At 36.2% G+C, this 15,175-nt stretch overlaps 1 protein-coding gene across 1 annotated transcript in view; it reads left to right on the top strand.

The window, feature by feature from the left end:
• The window catches only part of ME2 (malic enzyme 2), a 54,764-nt gene extending 43,041 nt beyond the window's left edge, over positions 1 to 11,723 (top strand). Inside the window, exons 13-16 of the mRNA XM_079941931.1 lie at positions 521 to 623; positions 7,451 to 7,521; positions 8,019 to 8,117; positions 10,682 to 11,723. Of these exons, the coding sequence (XP_079798057.1) occupies positions 521 to 623; positions 7,451 to 7,521; positions 8,019 to 8,117; positions 10,682 to 10,849 (441 nt within the window). The 3' untranslated portion in view covers positions 10,850 to 11,723. The remainder of the gene's footprint in view (positions 1 to 520; positions 624 to 7,450; positions 7,522 to 8,018; positions 8,118 to 10,681) is intronic.
• Positions 11,724 to 15,175: the final 3,452 nt, after the last annotated feature.

Here is a 15,175-nt window from a genome sequence, read left to right as displayed (position 1 = left end):
CAAAGTACTTGGAAATATTTAAGCCTTTGATTTCTGAGATTTTTTAAAAATATATATTAGTGAAATGGAGATGATAATCTCATAAGCCTTCTATGTGGGCTAAATTAACTGAGTTAACACATTTAAAGCACCTGGTACAGAGCCAGAAACAGCAGATGTACAGTAAATGGTAGCAGTTTAATTTTTCATGTTTTCCCCTCACTCACAGATGTTTATAGCAGTCTTTATTATTAGGGATGATATTTTTTTGCCGTCTACATTTGTTAAGTTTTAAAGGAAATAGAAGTGTCAGGTTTTAAAGAATTTATTAATGGACTTTTTCAACTTTGAATGCTTGCTATGCATAAAACAAACCTTATTCTAATAAGGATTTGAATGAGAGGATTATGTTTTATAGTAAATTATGCCTATTTTGCAAGTAGTATATTGGTCTACTACAGGGTTTAATTTTGTTTTAATTCACCTCAATTTTCTAGTCCACATAAAGTAACAAAATTGAGGTTATTTCATTTCTCAACAGGGAAGGTGTTTGTTTGCCAGTGGCAGTCCATTTGAGCCAGTGAAACTCAGTGATGGGCAAGTCTTTATACCAGGTCAAGGAAACAATGTATATATTTTTCCAGGTAAATGCCACCATTATTTATGTTATAGAGTAATCATTAATAATTACATTAAAATTCCTTATGAAATTCTTTAGAATTTAAGATTTAAAAAACAATGGTATTTACAGGATTTTGCTATGAATGTACAGGAAAACTCAAGGAATTCAGCAAATCCAACTTGCTCTATTTCCCCTAAAAATTTATTTATTCATACCGTTCATTAAATTTGTTTTTATTATAGAAATAAAGTAGTACATGGTTCATAAAAATGCAAAAGGAACAGAATGTTAAAAAATTATTTAACCTATCTCCCCTTGGTACCTCCTTATCATACTTATCAGCTATAACCACTGTGGTTTCCTTTGAGTTTTTCTGATGGTTACCATCATGACTGGCACACTTCTCCCTTATCTTGATTCTTCCAACTCTAGACTGTATGTGTGAACTTCCAACTGTGAAATCTAAGTAATAGTCCACACGTAATACCTAATACCTCCTAATACCTTGCTTTCTCTCTCTACCTGTCAATTTCTATTACTACTTTTAGTTTTCCTGGTAGTTACCTTTATCTCTGTATAATAAAGAGCTTTTGTAAGCAATTTAAGACAGTTTTTATTAGCTTGCCATAGTAAAAATGAAAAAAAAAATCTGGTGTTTAGCTTTCTTATCTCTTCTTATTTTATCTCTCAACTATGGTTGGTATTTCTACATTGCAGAGAAATTTTTGAAACTTACATTGTGTTCTGTTGTTTTCCATGTTTTGTCTCTGGATTGATTCTGAAATTACATGATTATATGTTACTCATGTCTAAACAAGAGTGTGGTTTGATAAATACAGTAGAACCTGCAATTCTAGATCAACAAAACTTTTGACACTCAAAGTCTTTTAAGTGTCAAGTATAATGAATCCTCCTCTAATTTCTTGCCAGCTTCCTTCATTTCATCCTGATCCTGCCCCACAGCAAATCATTTCTGTGGTGCTTCTCTCTTGCCCATGTACACTCTTCCTCTTTGTGTTGGTCTCATTTTTCTGGAATACATCTTTGAATAAGTTTTTTTATGAAGCATGGATGAAAACTGAGTTTTTATGTATCTGAAAATGTCTTTATTTTGTTCTCTCGCTTGATGGTTTGGTTGGGTAGAGATTTGTAGATTCAAAGTCATTTTTGTCAGACCTTTGGAAACATTTCTCCATCACTTCCAGTGGCCAGGGTTGCTGATGAGAAATCTGGTGTCAATGAGATTCTCATTCCTTTATACCTACTAGCTTTGTCTCCCTAAAAATGTTTCAGTGTTTTCTTTATCTTTAGATCTCTGAAATATTAGTGGGATGCATCCAGGTTTGGGCTTTATTTCCATCATGCATGTCTGCAGGTGGACCAATTCACTATATTTTCTTTTCCAAAGGATTTTTTGTTCTGTCTTTCCCCCCCCGCCCCTTATTTCTTTCCTTTCATTATTTCTGTTTTTCCCTTATGGAACTTGTGTTAGACCATGGTCAAATCCCTCTGTTGCCCTGACTTGTAACTTTTATTCATATTTTCACCTCTTACCTTTTTTATTCTTTAATATGGGGGATTTCTGTGGTGTTTGTTAATTTATCTGTATCTGTTTTGGTTTCCTTTTTCCTTTTTTTTTTTAGCACTTCTAGTGTATGTTTTGTTTCAACAGTCTTATTTTATTGAAAATTTCAAACATATACAAAAGTAGAGGGAAGAATGAAATCCCATGTTCCATTCTCCCACTTTTTGGCAGTTATCAATTTGTAACCAGTGTTATTTAATCTATACTCCCACCCACTCCACCTTCACTGGGTTATTTTAAAGCAAATCAGAGACATCATATAATTTCATTAATAAGTGCTTCAGTATGTGTCACTAAAAAAAATAATTTTTAAAAAATTAAACATAACCATAATAGTGGTATCACACCAAAGGAAATAAATAATAATTGCTTAATATCATATCATCAACTCAGTAGGTTCAAATATTATTTTTCACTCACAATACCTTTTCTTGTCATAGAATAACTTTTTAATAGCCACTTTTTTTTAAGCTTGCAGCATCCTTTCAGATCTCTCCTGAGAGTTATTAAGATTCTTTTAAATATTTCTTCCTTTGTGCTGTTTATTTTCCAGAAGTTTCTGGTAATCCTTAGTTTATTCATTTTAATGAAAGAATTATGTTGAATAAAATAGTGATTTGGCATGAATTTCCTTTGTACTTGTGTCTTTCTCCTTGTGGGCCTCTCCCTGAATAACTGACCGCAGGCTCTAAGATTTTAGGACAGATTTATCGCACACATAGGCTGGCATCAAGGAAGCACGTTATTATAACTGTTGTTAAAATAAAGATTTTGGGCCTGTGAATATCCTAGTGCACTTTCGTCCTTTTTCTAGTGCACTTTCCTCCTTTTCCCCCCAGCAGAGTGGTTGTGTAGAGTTCTGCTCTGCTTGTCTCTTGAAACCTAGCATCTGTAACAGAAACTCTGCCATCACTGATGATCCCCTTGTAGAACTTGATAATGTTCAAAATCAGTCTGTTCCATCCAACAGTATTTCTCTGGCATAAAGACCATGAAAATAATACTTCTCTGCTGATTTTAACAAAGCCACTTTTAATATCGTATTTGACTAACGGAGAATTCGGCAGTTGATTGCTTTTATATAACATTTCAATGTTCTAACTTTATTAATAACAGTTATTAGGACTATAAATATAGACAAAAGAATGACTTGGTAGCAGAGGTTAAAATGGGCTTAAAAACAGGATTGGCCAAAAGAACGATCAAAAAGCAGTTAAAAACTCAAGGCTTTGGAAATGTTTGAATTACCTACTCCAGCAATTATACCTGGATGAACAACACAATTAAAACCTAAAAGGGCCAGAGCCTTCCTAATCAGGAAGAAGTGACTTAGAGGTAAAGCTGTGCTTTTCATGGAGAGAGGTCAAGAGTTGGGAGTCTGGCACCTGTAAAGGATGGGATGCTAGTGAGCCACCTCCCACTTTGGGCTGCAACCTTAAAGGACTGTACCTTGGAGTGTGGGTATAGTTTGCACTTGAGGTGATCTGGAAAACCTCAAGCCTTTGTTTTGGCCTACCAGCGCCCACAAGTGCCTGGCAGAAGCAAGCAGAAGTCTTCTCTGGTACAAGATAACACTATCCTATTCCTCAAGTTACTTTTACAAATAAATTTTCAAATACAACCCTAGTTAAGAAATAAAAGATAATGAAGCACATAAAGAGACAAGCCAACACAAGCCAAAAGTAGCAGATACAACAAAAAGAAAACTCGGGAACTCTAAATATCAGACAAGTGCTATGAAACAAATACGCTTATTATGTGTATGGGATAAAAGCCAAGCTTGAGAAATTCAGCCAAGTAACACTAAATTCTGCAATTGAAAAATACAATAAATTAAGAACTCAGTGAATGAGGCTTACAACAGATTAGACCAAAGGAAATTAATAAACTGGAAGATAGGCCAGAAGAAAGGATCCAGAGACCAAAAAAGGGGGGAAATATAGAAAAACAGATATATACCGTTAATTGATATACATCTAATTGAGGTCCCAGAGAAAGAAGAGAGTAAGTAAAGCAGAGGCAATAGTTACAGGCTTCATGGCTGAGAACTGACAGATGACATCACTACACAATATTCAGGAAGCTCAGTGAAATCCACATGGGATAAGTAAAAAGAAATCTACATCCAGTAACATCCTTGTGAGGCTTCAGAAAACAACAACAAAGAGAAGACTGTGAATTCAGCCAGAGCAAACAGATTTCCTTCAAAGGAATAATTGTCAGGCCAACTGACTTCTCAACAGCAACAAGAGGCCAAAAGACAATGGAGTGACCTGTGTGAGTGGTTTCTACAAAATACTTGTGAAGCTAGAGCTCATTACACAGTGAAAAGCCCCTTCAAGGATTAAAACAAAATGAAGATATTTTCAGAAGAGGAAAAACAGAGGATTCACCATCTGCGGACATGTAAGAAAGGAAAGTAAATTCTAAAGAGTATTCCTTAGGCAAAAGACAAGTAATCCCAGCTAGAAGTTCAGAGATGTAGGAAAGAATGAAGAGCAAAGAAAGTTGTGAATGTTTGAGTTAAACAAAAGGAACGTTTTATGTGTTGGGCAAAACAATAATGACGTGGGATTTTGAAAGATATAGAGACAAAATTAAAAGGCACAATAATAATAGCTTATCGGTTACATAGAGTTAAACTGTTAGGAAATCCTAACTTCCATTGTCTGGCAGGAGGGCAAACTAAAAATTAACATGAAACTTTGATCAGAATGCATGTTATAAATTTTAAGATAACCACTAGAAGACTAGAAGAACTTCCAAACTATGATAAGAGAATATTAGGGGAGGAAATGAAATGATTTTTTTTTTTTTAATCCAAAAGGCAAGAAAGAATAGGAAAGGGAATATGGAACAGACAAACGTAAGAAGACAATAGATTTTGCCCCAAACATTTAATTAACTACATTAAACGTAGATGGAACGAATATTCAACTTAAAAAAAAATTATCTAGAGGCTGGGTTAAAATAATGAAGCTATTAACCACCGTGATCCTCTTCCCATCCCTGAGTAACTGAGTTACCATACTTCCCCACTCTGGCCAAAGACTGCTGGGATACTCTTTGAATAGTGTGAAAACCCGAATAGGGTTTGCCGTATTCGTGCTCATAGCAATCAATTTTTTAAGTTCCTAACTCTTACATATGAGAAACACTCAAAGGAAGGGATTTTAAGGAAAATCCCTTATATGAACAGTTTATTTCATAAAAAAAACTAAATAGACAAACAGAAAAAAGCAGTTTAGGAAAAAACAGATTATGTGGGGAAATGGAATGTTAAAAAAAAAAAAAAAACAACTATCAGTATCCTCATGGAGACAAATATTCCAGACACAAGACAGAATTTTATTTTTAAAAAAATTCGAAAACAAAAATGAGCTCTGGAAAATGAAAAGTTTGGTAGGAGGATTATAAGAAAAAGTTGAAGAAGTCATCTGGAAATAGAGCAAAGATCAGAGGATGGAAAATAAAGAAAAGAAAATTAGAGGACTAGTCCAGGAGGTGCAATATCAGAAAGTAGGAATTTCAGGGAGAGAGAACAGAAAAGTGGAGGGAAGGAAATTATCAACGACTTCATGAACATTTCCCCAAATTGCAAGACCCAATTTCCAGATAGGAAGGGCCCACCTACCAAGTGCCAAATATGGTGGGCGAGAGTAATGCACCTCAAGGCACACATTGTGAAATTACAGAACATTAGGTACAAAAAAAGATCCTACATACTTCCAGAGATGCAACAAAAAGATAATTGTTGAAAAAGGATCTGGAGTCAAATTGGCACCAGACTTCTCACCAACAATGCTGGAAGCTGTGAGGTATTGAAATAATGCCTTACAATTCTGAAGGAAAATTATTTCCAAATTAGAATTTTAAACCCAGACAAACTATCAAATAAAGTGGAAGGTAGTAAAACTGTGAGTGTGTGTGTGTGTGTGTGTGTGTGTGTGTGTGTGTGTGTGTGTGTTGGGGTGCTGGCGGGGGCTCTTCAAAAATGCAAGATTTCCAGAAATGTATCTCCTATGCACTGTTTTTCAGAAAACTACTGGAGAATATATCCTACCCAAAAAAGGGAGTAACAAAAATACTAGGAAGAAGTGAGATTTAGGAAATGGGCTCAACTTAGAAGCAAAGGGAATCCCCATGAAGATGAAGAGAGTTTCTAGGATGACGGCTCCATATCTGGAATGGAGAACAACCAAGCCAGACTGGAGTTTCAGCAGAGATTTATTCTCGAGGATGAAATTAGAGAAATGTGAAATAGCTGAAATTACTAGATGATTTAGACAACTAAATGAATAAGTGTCTCAGCATGAAATAATTTTAAGTACCGAAAAATCAAAGGAAAAAGCAGGACAATAACCTTAGGGAAAACAAAAAGGCAGAAGAGGAAAAGTTAGGATATAATGTTAATACACGGCTCAGCTGTGAAGAGCACTTATGAAGTCATAATAATACAAACACTGATTCAACCAAAATTATGCTCTAACTATATTGGTAAGAGGGCTGGAAATGTGCAAGAAAGCTAAATACTTATTTCCAACAGGAAGGAGTCGGTGATCTCCAAAACTCAAAGTCAATCAGAAGAAATAGAAGCAAACTGTGAGAGAGAGAAATACTAAAATAATCAGCTAAAAGAATTAAAAGTAGTTACTTCTGCAGAGCAAGAAATGGAGGATTAGAGATGGACTGGGAATTGATTTTTTTTAATTCAGTATCAACATTTTTTTTTAATATTTATGTATTTTTGGCTGCGTTGGGTCTTAGTTGCAGCGCACGGGCTCTTCCTTGTGGCGCATGGCTTTCTCTAGTTGTGGCGCGTGGGCTCAGTAGTTGCGGTGCATGGGCCTAGTTGCCCCACAGATTGTGGGATCTTAGTTCCCCAACCAGGGATCGAACCCCCATCCCCTGCATTGGAAGGCGGATTCTTAACCACTGGACCACCAGTGAAGTCCCGGAAATTTATGTTTTTGTAACAACTGTTGATGAATTGTATGCATTTGTAATTTTGATAAATGTGAAAACTAAATTGAGAAAAGCCATTTGATATTTCTAAAATTGTTTCTTCTAATAAGTAAGAATTATAACAGTTAAAGATCACTTAATTTTAGTGCTCAGATTTATCTTGCCTGCTTCACTGTTTGAAGGGGCTCTTTGGGGTAGGGGTGGGTTACCATTAATTTGCTTTAAATCTAGGAATTTATTTGGCTACTTTCATAATTGGAAGTGACCTTACTAAGTAAACTATTTAAAATGTATTCCAGGTGTGGCTTTAGCTGTTATTCTCTGTAACACCCGGCATATTAGTGACCATGTTTTCCTAGAGGCTGCAAAGGTAAATGTTTTAAATATTGTTTGGTTATTTTATAAAGGATGAATTATAAAGCTGAATGGATCTTAAAAACAGAGAGAATGGGTTAAATCTGCCTTATGAGTGGAAAGGAAGTTACTCATCCGTTGCTTTTTTGATTTACCTTCTATTTTGCATAAAATTAATTTATCATTTTTCCAGTGTTGGATTGTAAGCTATGAATCTTTTCATAAATACTGTACCTGTATTACACATATCTGAAAGTAACGTAATTGTGACAGCATAGATAAAATGTCTTTAAATCTGATTTTTTAAAAAGTCTTTAAATCCGGTTATTTCTTTACTGTTTAGTGGTAAACGGTTTTAATTTCTGCAGTGGTTTAAGTGTATTCCTGCTAGAAATAAGGAAAACATGTTACCTGTATTATTCTCTGCTCCCCCAACCCTTTCCCCATTTTATTAGTCCTTATTATTCTGTTATTTAAGCAAACAAAAGTAAAGTTCTTTTTTTTTCTCTTCAGGCTCTGACAAATCAATTGACGGATAAAGAGCTAGCTCAGGGGAGACTTTACCCGCCACTTGCTAATATTCAGGAAGTTTCTATTAACATTGCTATTAAAGTAAGTAATAATTTATACCTCTTCACATAAATTTTAATGGTGTTTTCTTCATGCAAGTAATACAAGTTCATTAGAGAAAAATCAGAAACATTTAGAGGGTGCAAAGAAATTTTAGGTTGCTCATATTCTTACTACAGAATATAACTCACATTTGTTGCCTTCTATTGTTTTTTCGTCCCAAACACATAATAAAAACGCACACACATGCAGTCACCTGTGCCTGTTTTTAAAATTGGTTTCTCACTGCGGTTTTTTCCACTTAATATACTGTAAGCCTTTCCCCAGGTAAATCAATAATAATTCTCATGATCACTAATGCTTCATGGAATTCTCTTTGTTATATCATAGTTTGCTTAACCATTTCTCTATTTTGGGGGACATTTAAGCATCTTTCGTTTTGTTAGAAATAATACTGTAGTGAACATCCTTAGATAAGTCTTTATGTGCATTTGTGATCGTTTTTTCTTAAGATAAATTTCTAATCCTAAGAACAAAAGGATTAACATGCTAAGGCCTCTGATACACATTGCCAAATGATTCTTTTTTTTTTTTTTTTTTTTTTTTTTTTGCGGTACGTGGGCCTCTCACCGTTGTGGCCTCTCCCGTCGCGGAGCACAGGCTCCGGACGCACAGGCTCAGCGACCATGGCTCACGGGCCTAGCCGCCCCGCGGCATGTGGGATCTTCCCGGACCTGGGCACGAACCCGCATCCCCTGCATCGGCAGGCAGACTCTCAACCACTGCGCCACCAGGGAAGCCCCAGAATACCTTACTATTGTAAAACAACTGAAGAATTTAGAGCCCAGAATTAGGATGAATAGAGTTCAACTTGAGAATTACAGGATATTACAGGTGGGACAGATTTTGGGATGTATCAGTTGGTTAGATTACTGGTGTGTCCGCATGAAAGGTAGTACATGGGGAAATAGACGGAGATCTGTGCTGGGGTTGGTATAGGAGCAGAGCCCCCAGGATCGTCTCTCTTCCCCCTCCTCCTCTGGTGTCCTGAGGCTTTCCTTTTTAGGAGCCACGGGATTAGGTGAGCAGACAGTGCTGTGTATCTGTCGCCCAGCACCACCCACAGCCACTGGGCAGCCCCATACAGTCACCGGTCACCTGCCACATGCCTGCTTGATCAAGGACGACTCCCTCCCATCTCAGGCCTTGCCCCCAGCCTTCTCTGTGGGTACAGATATGTTTCCTACAACAGACTGGGCAATACAGTTGACCCTTGAACAATGCGGAAGTTAATGGCCGACCCTCTGCGCAGTCGAAAATCTACATATAGCTTTACTGTTGGCCCTCAGTTTTCCGAGGTTCCGCATCCACAGATTCAACCAACTGGGGATCACGTAGTACATATTTAGTGAAAGAAATTCACATATAAGTGGACCTGCACAGTTCAAACCCGTGTTGTTCAAGGGAATTCTGTCTCAAAATAGAGTGAGGTTGAACTCCTAAGACCAAGGACTATCTTGGTCTATCTAATTCCCTTGGAATTAGTTCCAAGGGAACTATCTAATTCCCTTGGAATGGGAATTAGAGGAGGAGAAAGACATAATTGTTTGATTTTTTTTTTTTTTTTTACCACGTATCACTGCATTGTTTTAAAGTTAAAATTAAACCATAACTTGAGAACTTAACTAGATGACAGGCACCATGCTACCCTGTGCGGAAGCTCTTCATACTACCCCATCTTACATCAAAACAGAGAGTCACGGGCTTTATCTTCACCACCAGTCATTGTGTGTGGCTTGCCACAAAGATCAGAAATTCATTCAAGCCAGTTTAGGTGGGAAGTAACCTAGCTTAACTGTTCAGGGTCTGGGACCTAGAATCAGAATGCTTTGGGTTTGAAACAACAGTTCTCACTTTAAATAGCTTGGGCAAGTTACTTAAACTCCTCAAACTTTTGTGTGCTCATGTATAAAATGAGAATAATAATAGTACTTGTGTCCTAGGGTTCTTGGGAGGATTAAATGAGATACCCACGTAAAGCACATAGAACATGCCTGGCACTCAGTGATGGTGGTGGTGAGTTGCCATGTATAGGTTCTAGCCCTAACTTTACTTGACCTTATAGTTCTGGTGTCCAGCACCTGATTTATAATAATTTCTATGTCTTTTAATTCAAGTTCTAGAGGAAAAACATCTGGCTCACTTTGGGTTAGATTTTCACCCTAGCCCAGTCACCTATGACTAGGAAGTAGAGTCTCCTACACACGGTCTCAGCAGGGCGGTGGGGAGGGACACAGGTGGGGCGGGCTACCAAGTAGGTCTGCTGGACCAACACACGGTAGAGCTTAAAATTATTGAAGTATTAAGGAAATGCTGATAATAATTCGGGGGGGGACTTTAAAGTCACTTTAAAACACATTGAACTTATGGTGAGACTGCAGATGTTTTTACCTTTTAATAGTATGTGAATGTCTTGAAGTGAGTCAAAGTAATGTTATTTTTTATTATGAAAAAAACGCCATTCTTCCAAATTCATTACTTTGTGTTTTAATAATACTTTTTCTCTTAAATGGGGAGTCTACACAGTAATCTTTTTTATTTTTCAGGTTACAGAATATCTATATGCTAATAAAATGGCTTTCCGATACCCGGAACCTGAGGACAAGACCAGATACATTCGAGAAAGAATATGGCGAAGTGAATACGATTCCCTGCTGCCGGATGTGTACGATTGGCCAGAGCCTGCGTCACGCCCTCCACCAACAACGGAATAGAAGCACACCACTGATAAACACTTTCCATGCTTCAGGGACTCCTTTCTTCAGACAAAAAGAGAGGACGTTCTCAAATTTATGGGTTTTTTCTGTGTTTTATTCTCCCCTACCACTTTGCTTATTTTTTCCCATGAATCTCCACTTCTGTCTGTACAGGATGGACCTGTTGACTACATTGTTAATGCCCACCTGCACCCTGAAATCAGATAACCATTATGCTTTCATTCTGATTTGTAGCTCATACCACATCAGAGATATTAAAAAGATACTTGCGAGTGTCTTCATTTGTGCTCCTGTTCACTCTTGCCAAAGTATTTGCTATTTACTATTATAGCTAATCATCTTCTCTCACCCAGTTCTTCTAGGGCTACTAAAATAGAAATTTACTTCTGTGGATATGAGTACAGAATTTTGGGAAGAAGCCAAATTTAACCAAATTCTAAGGACAAATTGTCAGTATCTAAAAATGTCCTTTTATTTCTGCTTCATTTTACCTTCATGCTCTGAAATTCCTTTTCAGTAGATAGATCAGGAAAAATCTACTCTATTATGTATTTTCTGGGACTAAACTGAGGCTTAACTATAACGTGGGAGAAATGTGAAGTACTGCCGCCTTTAGACAAATAAACTAGTCATTGTTTTCAAGAGTGTATAAAAATCTCAGTGTAACTTTTTAAAATAAATATCTTAAATTGCTTCAATTTTGCTCTTTTATTGCCCAACGAGAAATTCAGGTTTGCTTATTATGAAAAACACATATTTTTATTTTCTTCTAGATGATTCTAAAGAAGGGGGTATAGGATACTTGATGCATAAATTATGATTTTTGACAGCGTGTGACCTAACAGATTAGCCATATGTTTCACATCTAAATGAGTCATATTTAGACTCATCTATGAGTCTATACCCTTATTCCAGTGGTGATGCTCTTTATTACTTGATATAATTTTGGAATGTTCATATGATACATTCCTTTAACTGTCATTAGTAGTGACAACTCTTTCTCCATTGAAGATGGATTTAATTGTTTGAAACCACCAAAATTAATTTAGAGCTAAGTGGGAATGAATAAAGCAGGTGTTCAGACCAGTAAATGTCATTTTTAATCCCAGTAAAATGGGTAATAACTGGCTAGTGAGACCAGTTTTCTTATGTGGCTTACACATTGGAGAGTTCCTACAGAACAATCCCAAACATTTTGAGAAGTAGTATTGCTATATATGAGCCTAACATAGTTTGCTTTGGGGGAACAAACAAAACTTAAATGCCCATTCTAGAATATTAACTACGAAAAATGATTCATAGCTACATATCAGTGTGCACATTATTTGATATTTCCCTCCACAGTCCTTGATATGTTAGATGTGATATTCTGCAGGGAGATAAAAAGGCTTCATTTTTATGTTCCTGTCTCCTTTTACCTATAGGTAGAGATTGATTCACAATAATTTTGAATATAATTCAGTGTTTTTAAGAATGCTCAAAGTAGCATTGCCATTTGGAGTATGGGAAAATGCAGTTGGTTAAATCCACTTAATAGATGAGTAAAGTCAGAGGTATGTTATATCATCAATCTGTTTTGTAAAAAAAGCAATCAGGTCACAATTGTTTTTTTCAATTAAGGATGAAAGGTTTATGTTTCTCATATTACCTTTGTCAAAACAAAATCATCCACAAAAATATTTTCTGTGAAATCTTGATTTCAGTTTAACATTACAAGTAAAATAATTACAGACCTGTTTTTCACCTAATGCTTATTGAAGACGGGAAAATGTAGAATTAAAGTAATTTTACTAAGATGTTTGCTTATTAAATATGCCTAATACAGTATACATGGAAATTAAAAATATTTTAAGGAAAAAACAAGGCCAAATGGCATATAGCCTGCTTGCTTAAATAAGACAGAAATCATATTTATACTTTAGAAGCTACTTATTATGTGTTATTTACCAACCAGTATTTTAAGAAGTAACAGTTTTTTGGATACAAATTAAAATGTTTTAGTATATAAGCTAAGAATACAGGCAGGAGCTAACAGCATGGTGGGAAGGGAGGTGGCATAATGGCAGCAAACTGGAAAAGAAATGGACCCTCTATGGAAGCTTTTACCCAGCGAAAAGGTAATTAATTTGAAAAATAGCAATGGACAGTCATTTTTATTCCTTTGAAAAAAGAAGAAATTCTGTAGATTAGTCTGTCACATTATTTAGTGGGAAAAGTGAGAATACATAATTTTCTAATCTGAGACCACCCACCTGTACTGTGAAATAAATTGGATAACTAATGAGGGTAAGGTTTATTGACTATAATGGGAAAAGTGTTAAAGATTTTGGTTAAAACCTTAAGGGATGGATTCTTAACCAGGAAGTTGCCACCAAGTCACTGTGAAGCTTTAAAATGCAGATGCCTCTGCCTCCTCCTTTAAGGCCCCCTGGACCACCTGGAGCAGGGCTGTGGCAGGTGTATTTTCAGTAGGTCCCCAGGTGATTCTGGTGCACACACTTCCCCTCCCCTCCCAATCACTGTCTTAAAGTGGATGTCCAAATCATGTGGAGAGCTAACTAATTCCTCCTGCTGATGCGGTGGGTCTGGGGTGGGGCCTGAGGTCCTGCATTTCTGACAAGCTCCCAGGTGATGCCCGTGCTGCTGGTATAGAGAACACACTGAGTGGCACTGCTCCAGAGTACTGAGTGTGGTGTGCGTTTAAGTTTAGTGCTCAGATAGTATATACTTCCTCTGAAAAAGAAAACTGAAATTCTGTTCTTTCATCTATTTTTTGTTATGTATAACTTACCTAGGATGTTCATAAGAACAAAAATACAGAACTTTTAAACAGCTTATTCTGAAAATATGTAAATAGAACATTGTTCAATTCTAAATTAGATTTTAAATATATTTGTTAAGGAAAACATAGCAACTAGTTTTCATTTATAAAAGATTATCAAGTGGACATTTGTTCTCCGTTATTATTTGTCTTATGATATGACTTACCCTATCCTTTGTCTTTTCTTTCTCTAAATTATCAGCCTCTGGAGAAATGAGATTCTGCATTCTCCTTTGATAAGGAGTTGCTAGTGAATTAAGACCAAAGCATAACAATTATCAAGGGGTATGGAGCATTATTTACTCTCAGATAACTGAGAAAGCCCAAAGGGGAGAGTAGAGGAGTGGGAGAAGTCTTGCCTTAGAAAAAATACTTCATCCAAATGCTCCTGTTGCTTTTCCCAAGCCCATTCAGTACCCCTCAAAAATAACCTCTTCAAACTTTGAACAGCTCCAAGGTTGAATTCACCAAAATGGAAGCAGCTCTGTTGCGCATACATACTTGAGAACATTAATATAAAGCTCAAAGCTCTCTACTGGGATTCCATTTAAAGGGACTGTCCTAAAGAATGAAGTAACACCAGTATCGTAATTCCTCTCCACAGGTGCAGGTACATTGCTGACTTTATAGAAAACGGCAGAGAGATTCATTATCTACTTTGGCTCTCAACTGATTTATGATTTGTACTTTCATGTACATCTAGATGTTAAAATGAAATAAATCCTCCACAGACAAGCTAAATAAAGTAACATACTTAATATTTAAAATATTCAAGACAATTTTACTACAGAAAACTTACCTCTCATCTGAAGTCAAGATGTTTTAATATAAGTGGACAAAAAGCTCAATGCTTTGTTCCAAATTTTATAAATTAATCTGGGCCTAATTAGGACAGGACTCTTATTGCATAATTCCCTTAATCCTTGCCAGCAGTTTCTCAAATAAACCAGTGATTAGATTTTAAAATAATAATGATTTTCGTTACTTGGGTATGGAAAATAGTGCCTCTCAAAGAGAAAAAGTCAGGGTCTGGAAATGTGTACAGAGTTCAGTGACGTAAAACACAAATTAAGTCAAATGACTGGGATGCTTTGTATATTTCTGTAGCAGCTTTTTGCCAGTAAACTGACTCTTTGATATGGCTATTTAATCAATCCTGTTTTTCCCAAATAAAAACTTATTTTCCACTTTGCTCTTTGGGAAATTACCCCTACATTCAGCACACTTTTAAAAGTTTTAAGACGAAGGGGAGATTTATGGGTATATACTCCCCAATTTTCAGTATGTCCTTTTTTGTTCTAGGAAAACTGTTCCCCTTTATTTTCCTAATTTTAAGTGTACGTTCTAGCAAATCATTGATTCCTACATAGTCACTGAATTATCACCAACACGTTAGGTATGTTCAGTTAGCAAATGATGATAAACTAAATTTTATGGATAGCACCTACTCTGCAGGGCATTGTCCTAAGCAGCTTACATGCCTCAGCGTATTTAATCCTCAC

This window comes from Stenella coeruleoalba, assembly GCF_951394435.1.
Source record: "Stenella coeruleoalba genome assembly, chromosome: 14".
Taxonomy (NCBI): Eukaryota; Metazoa; Chordata; class Mammalia; order Artiodactyla; family Delphinidae; genus Stenella; species Stenella coeruleoalba.
This window is presented reverse-complemented; position numbering and strand designations above follow the sequence as displayed.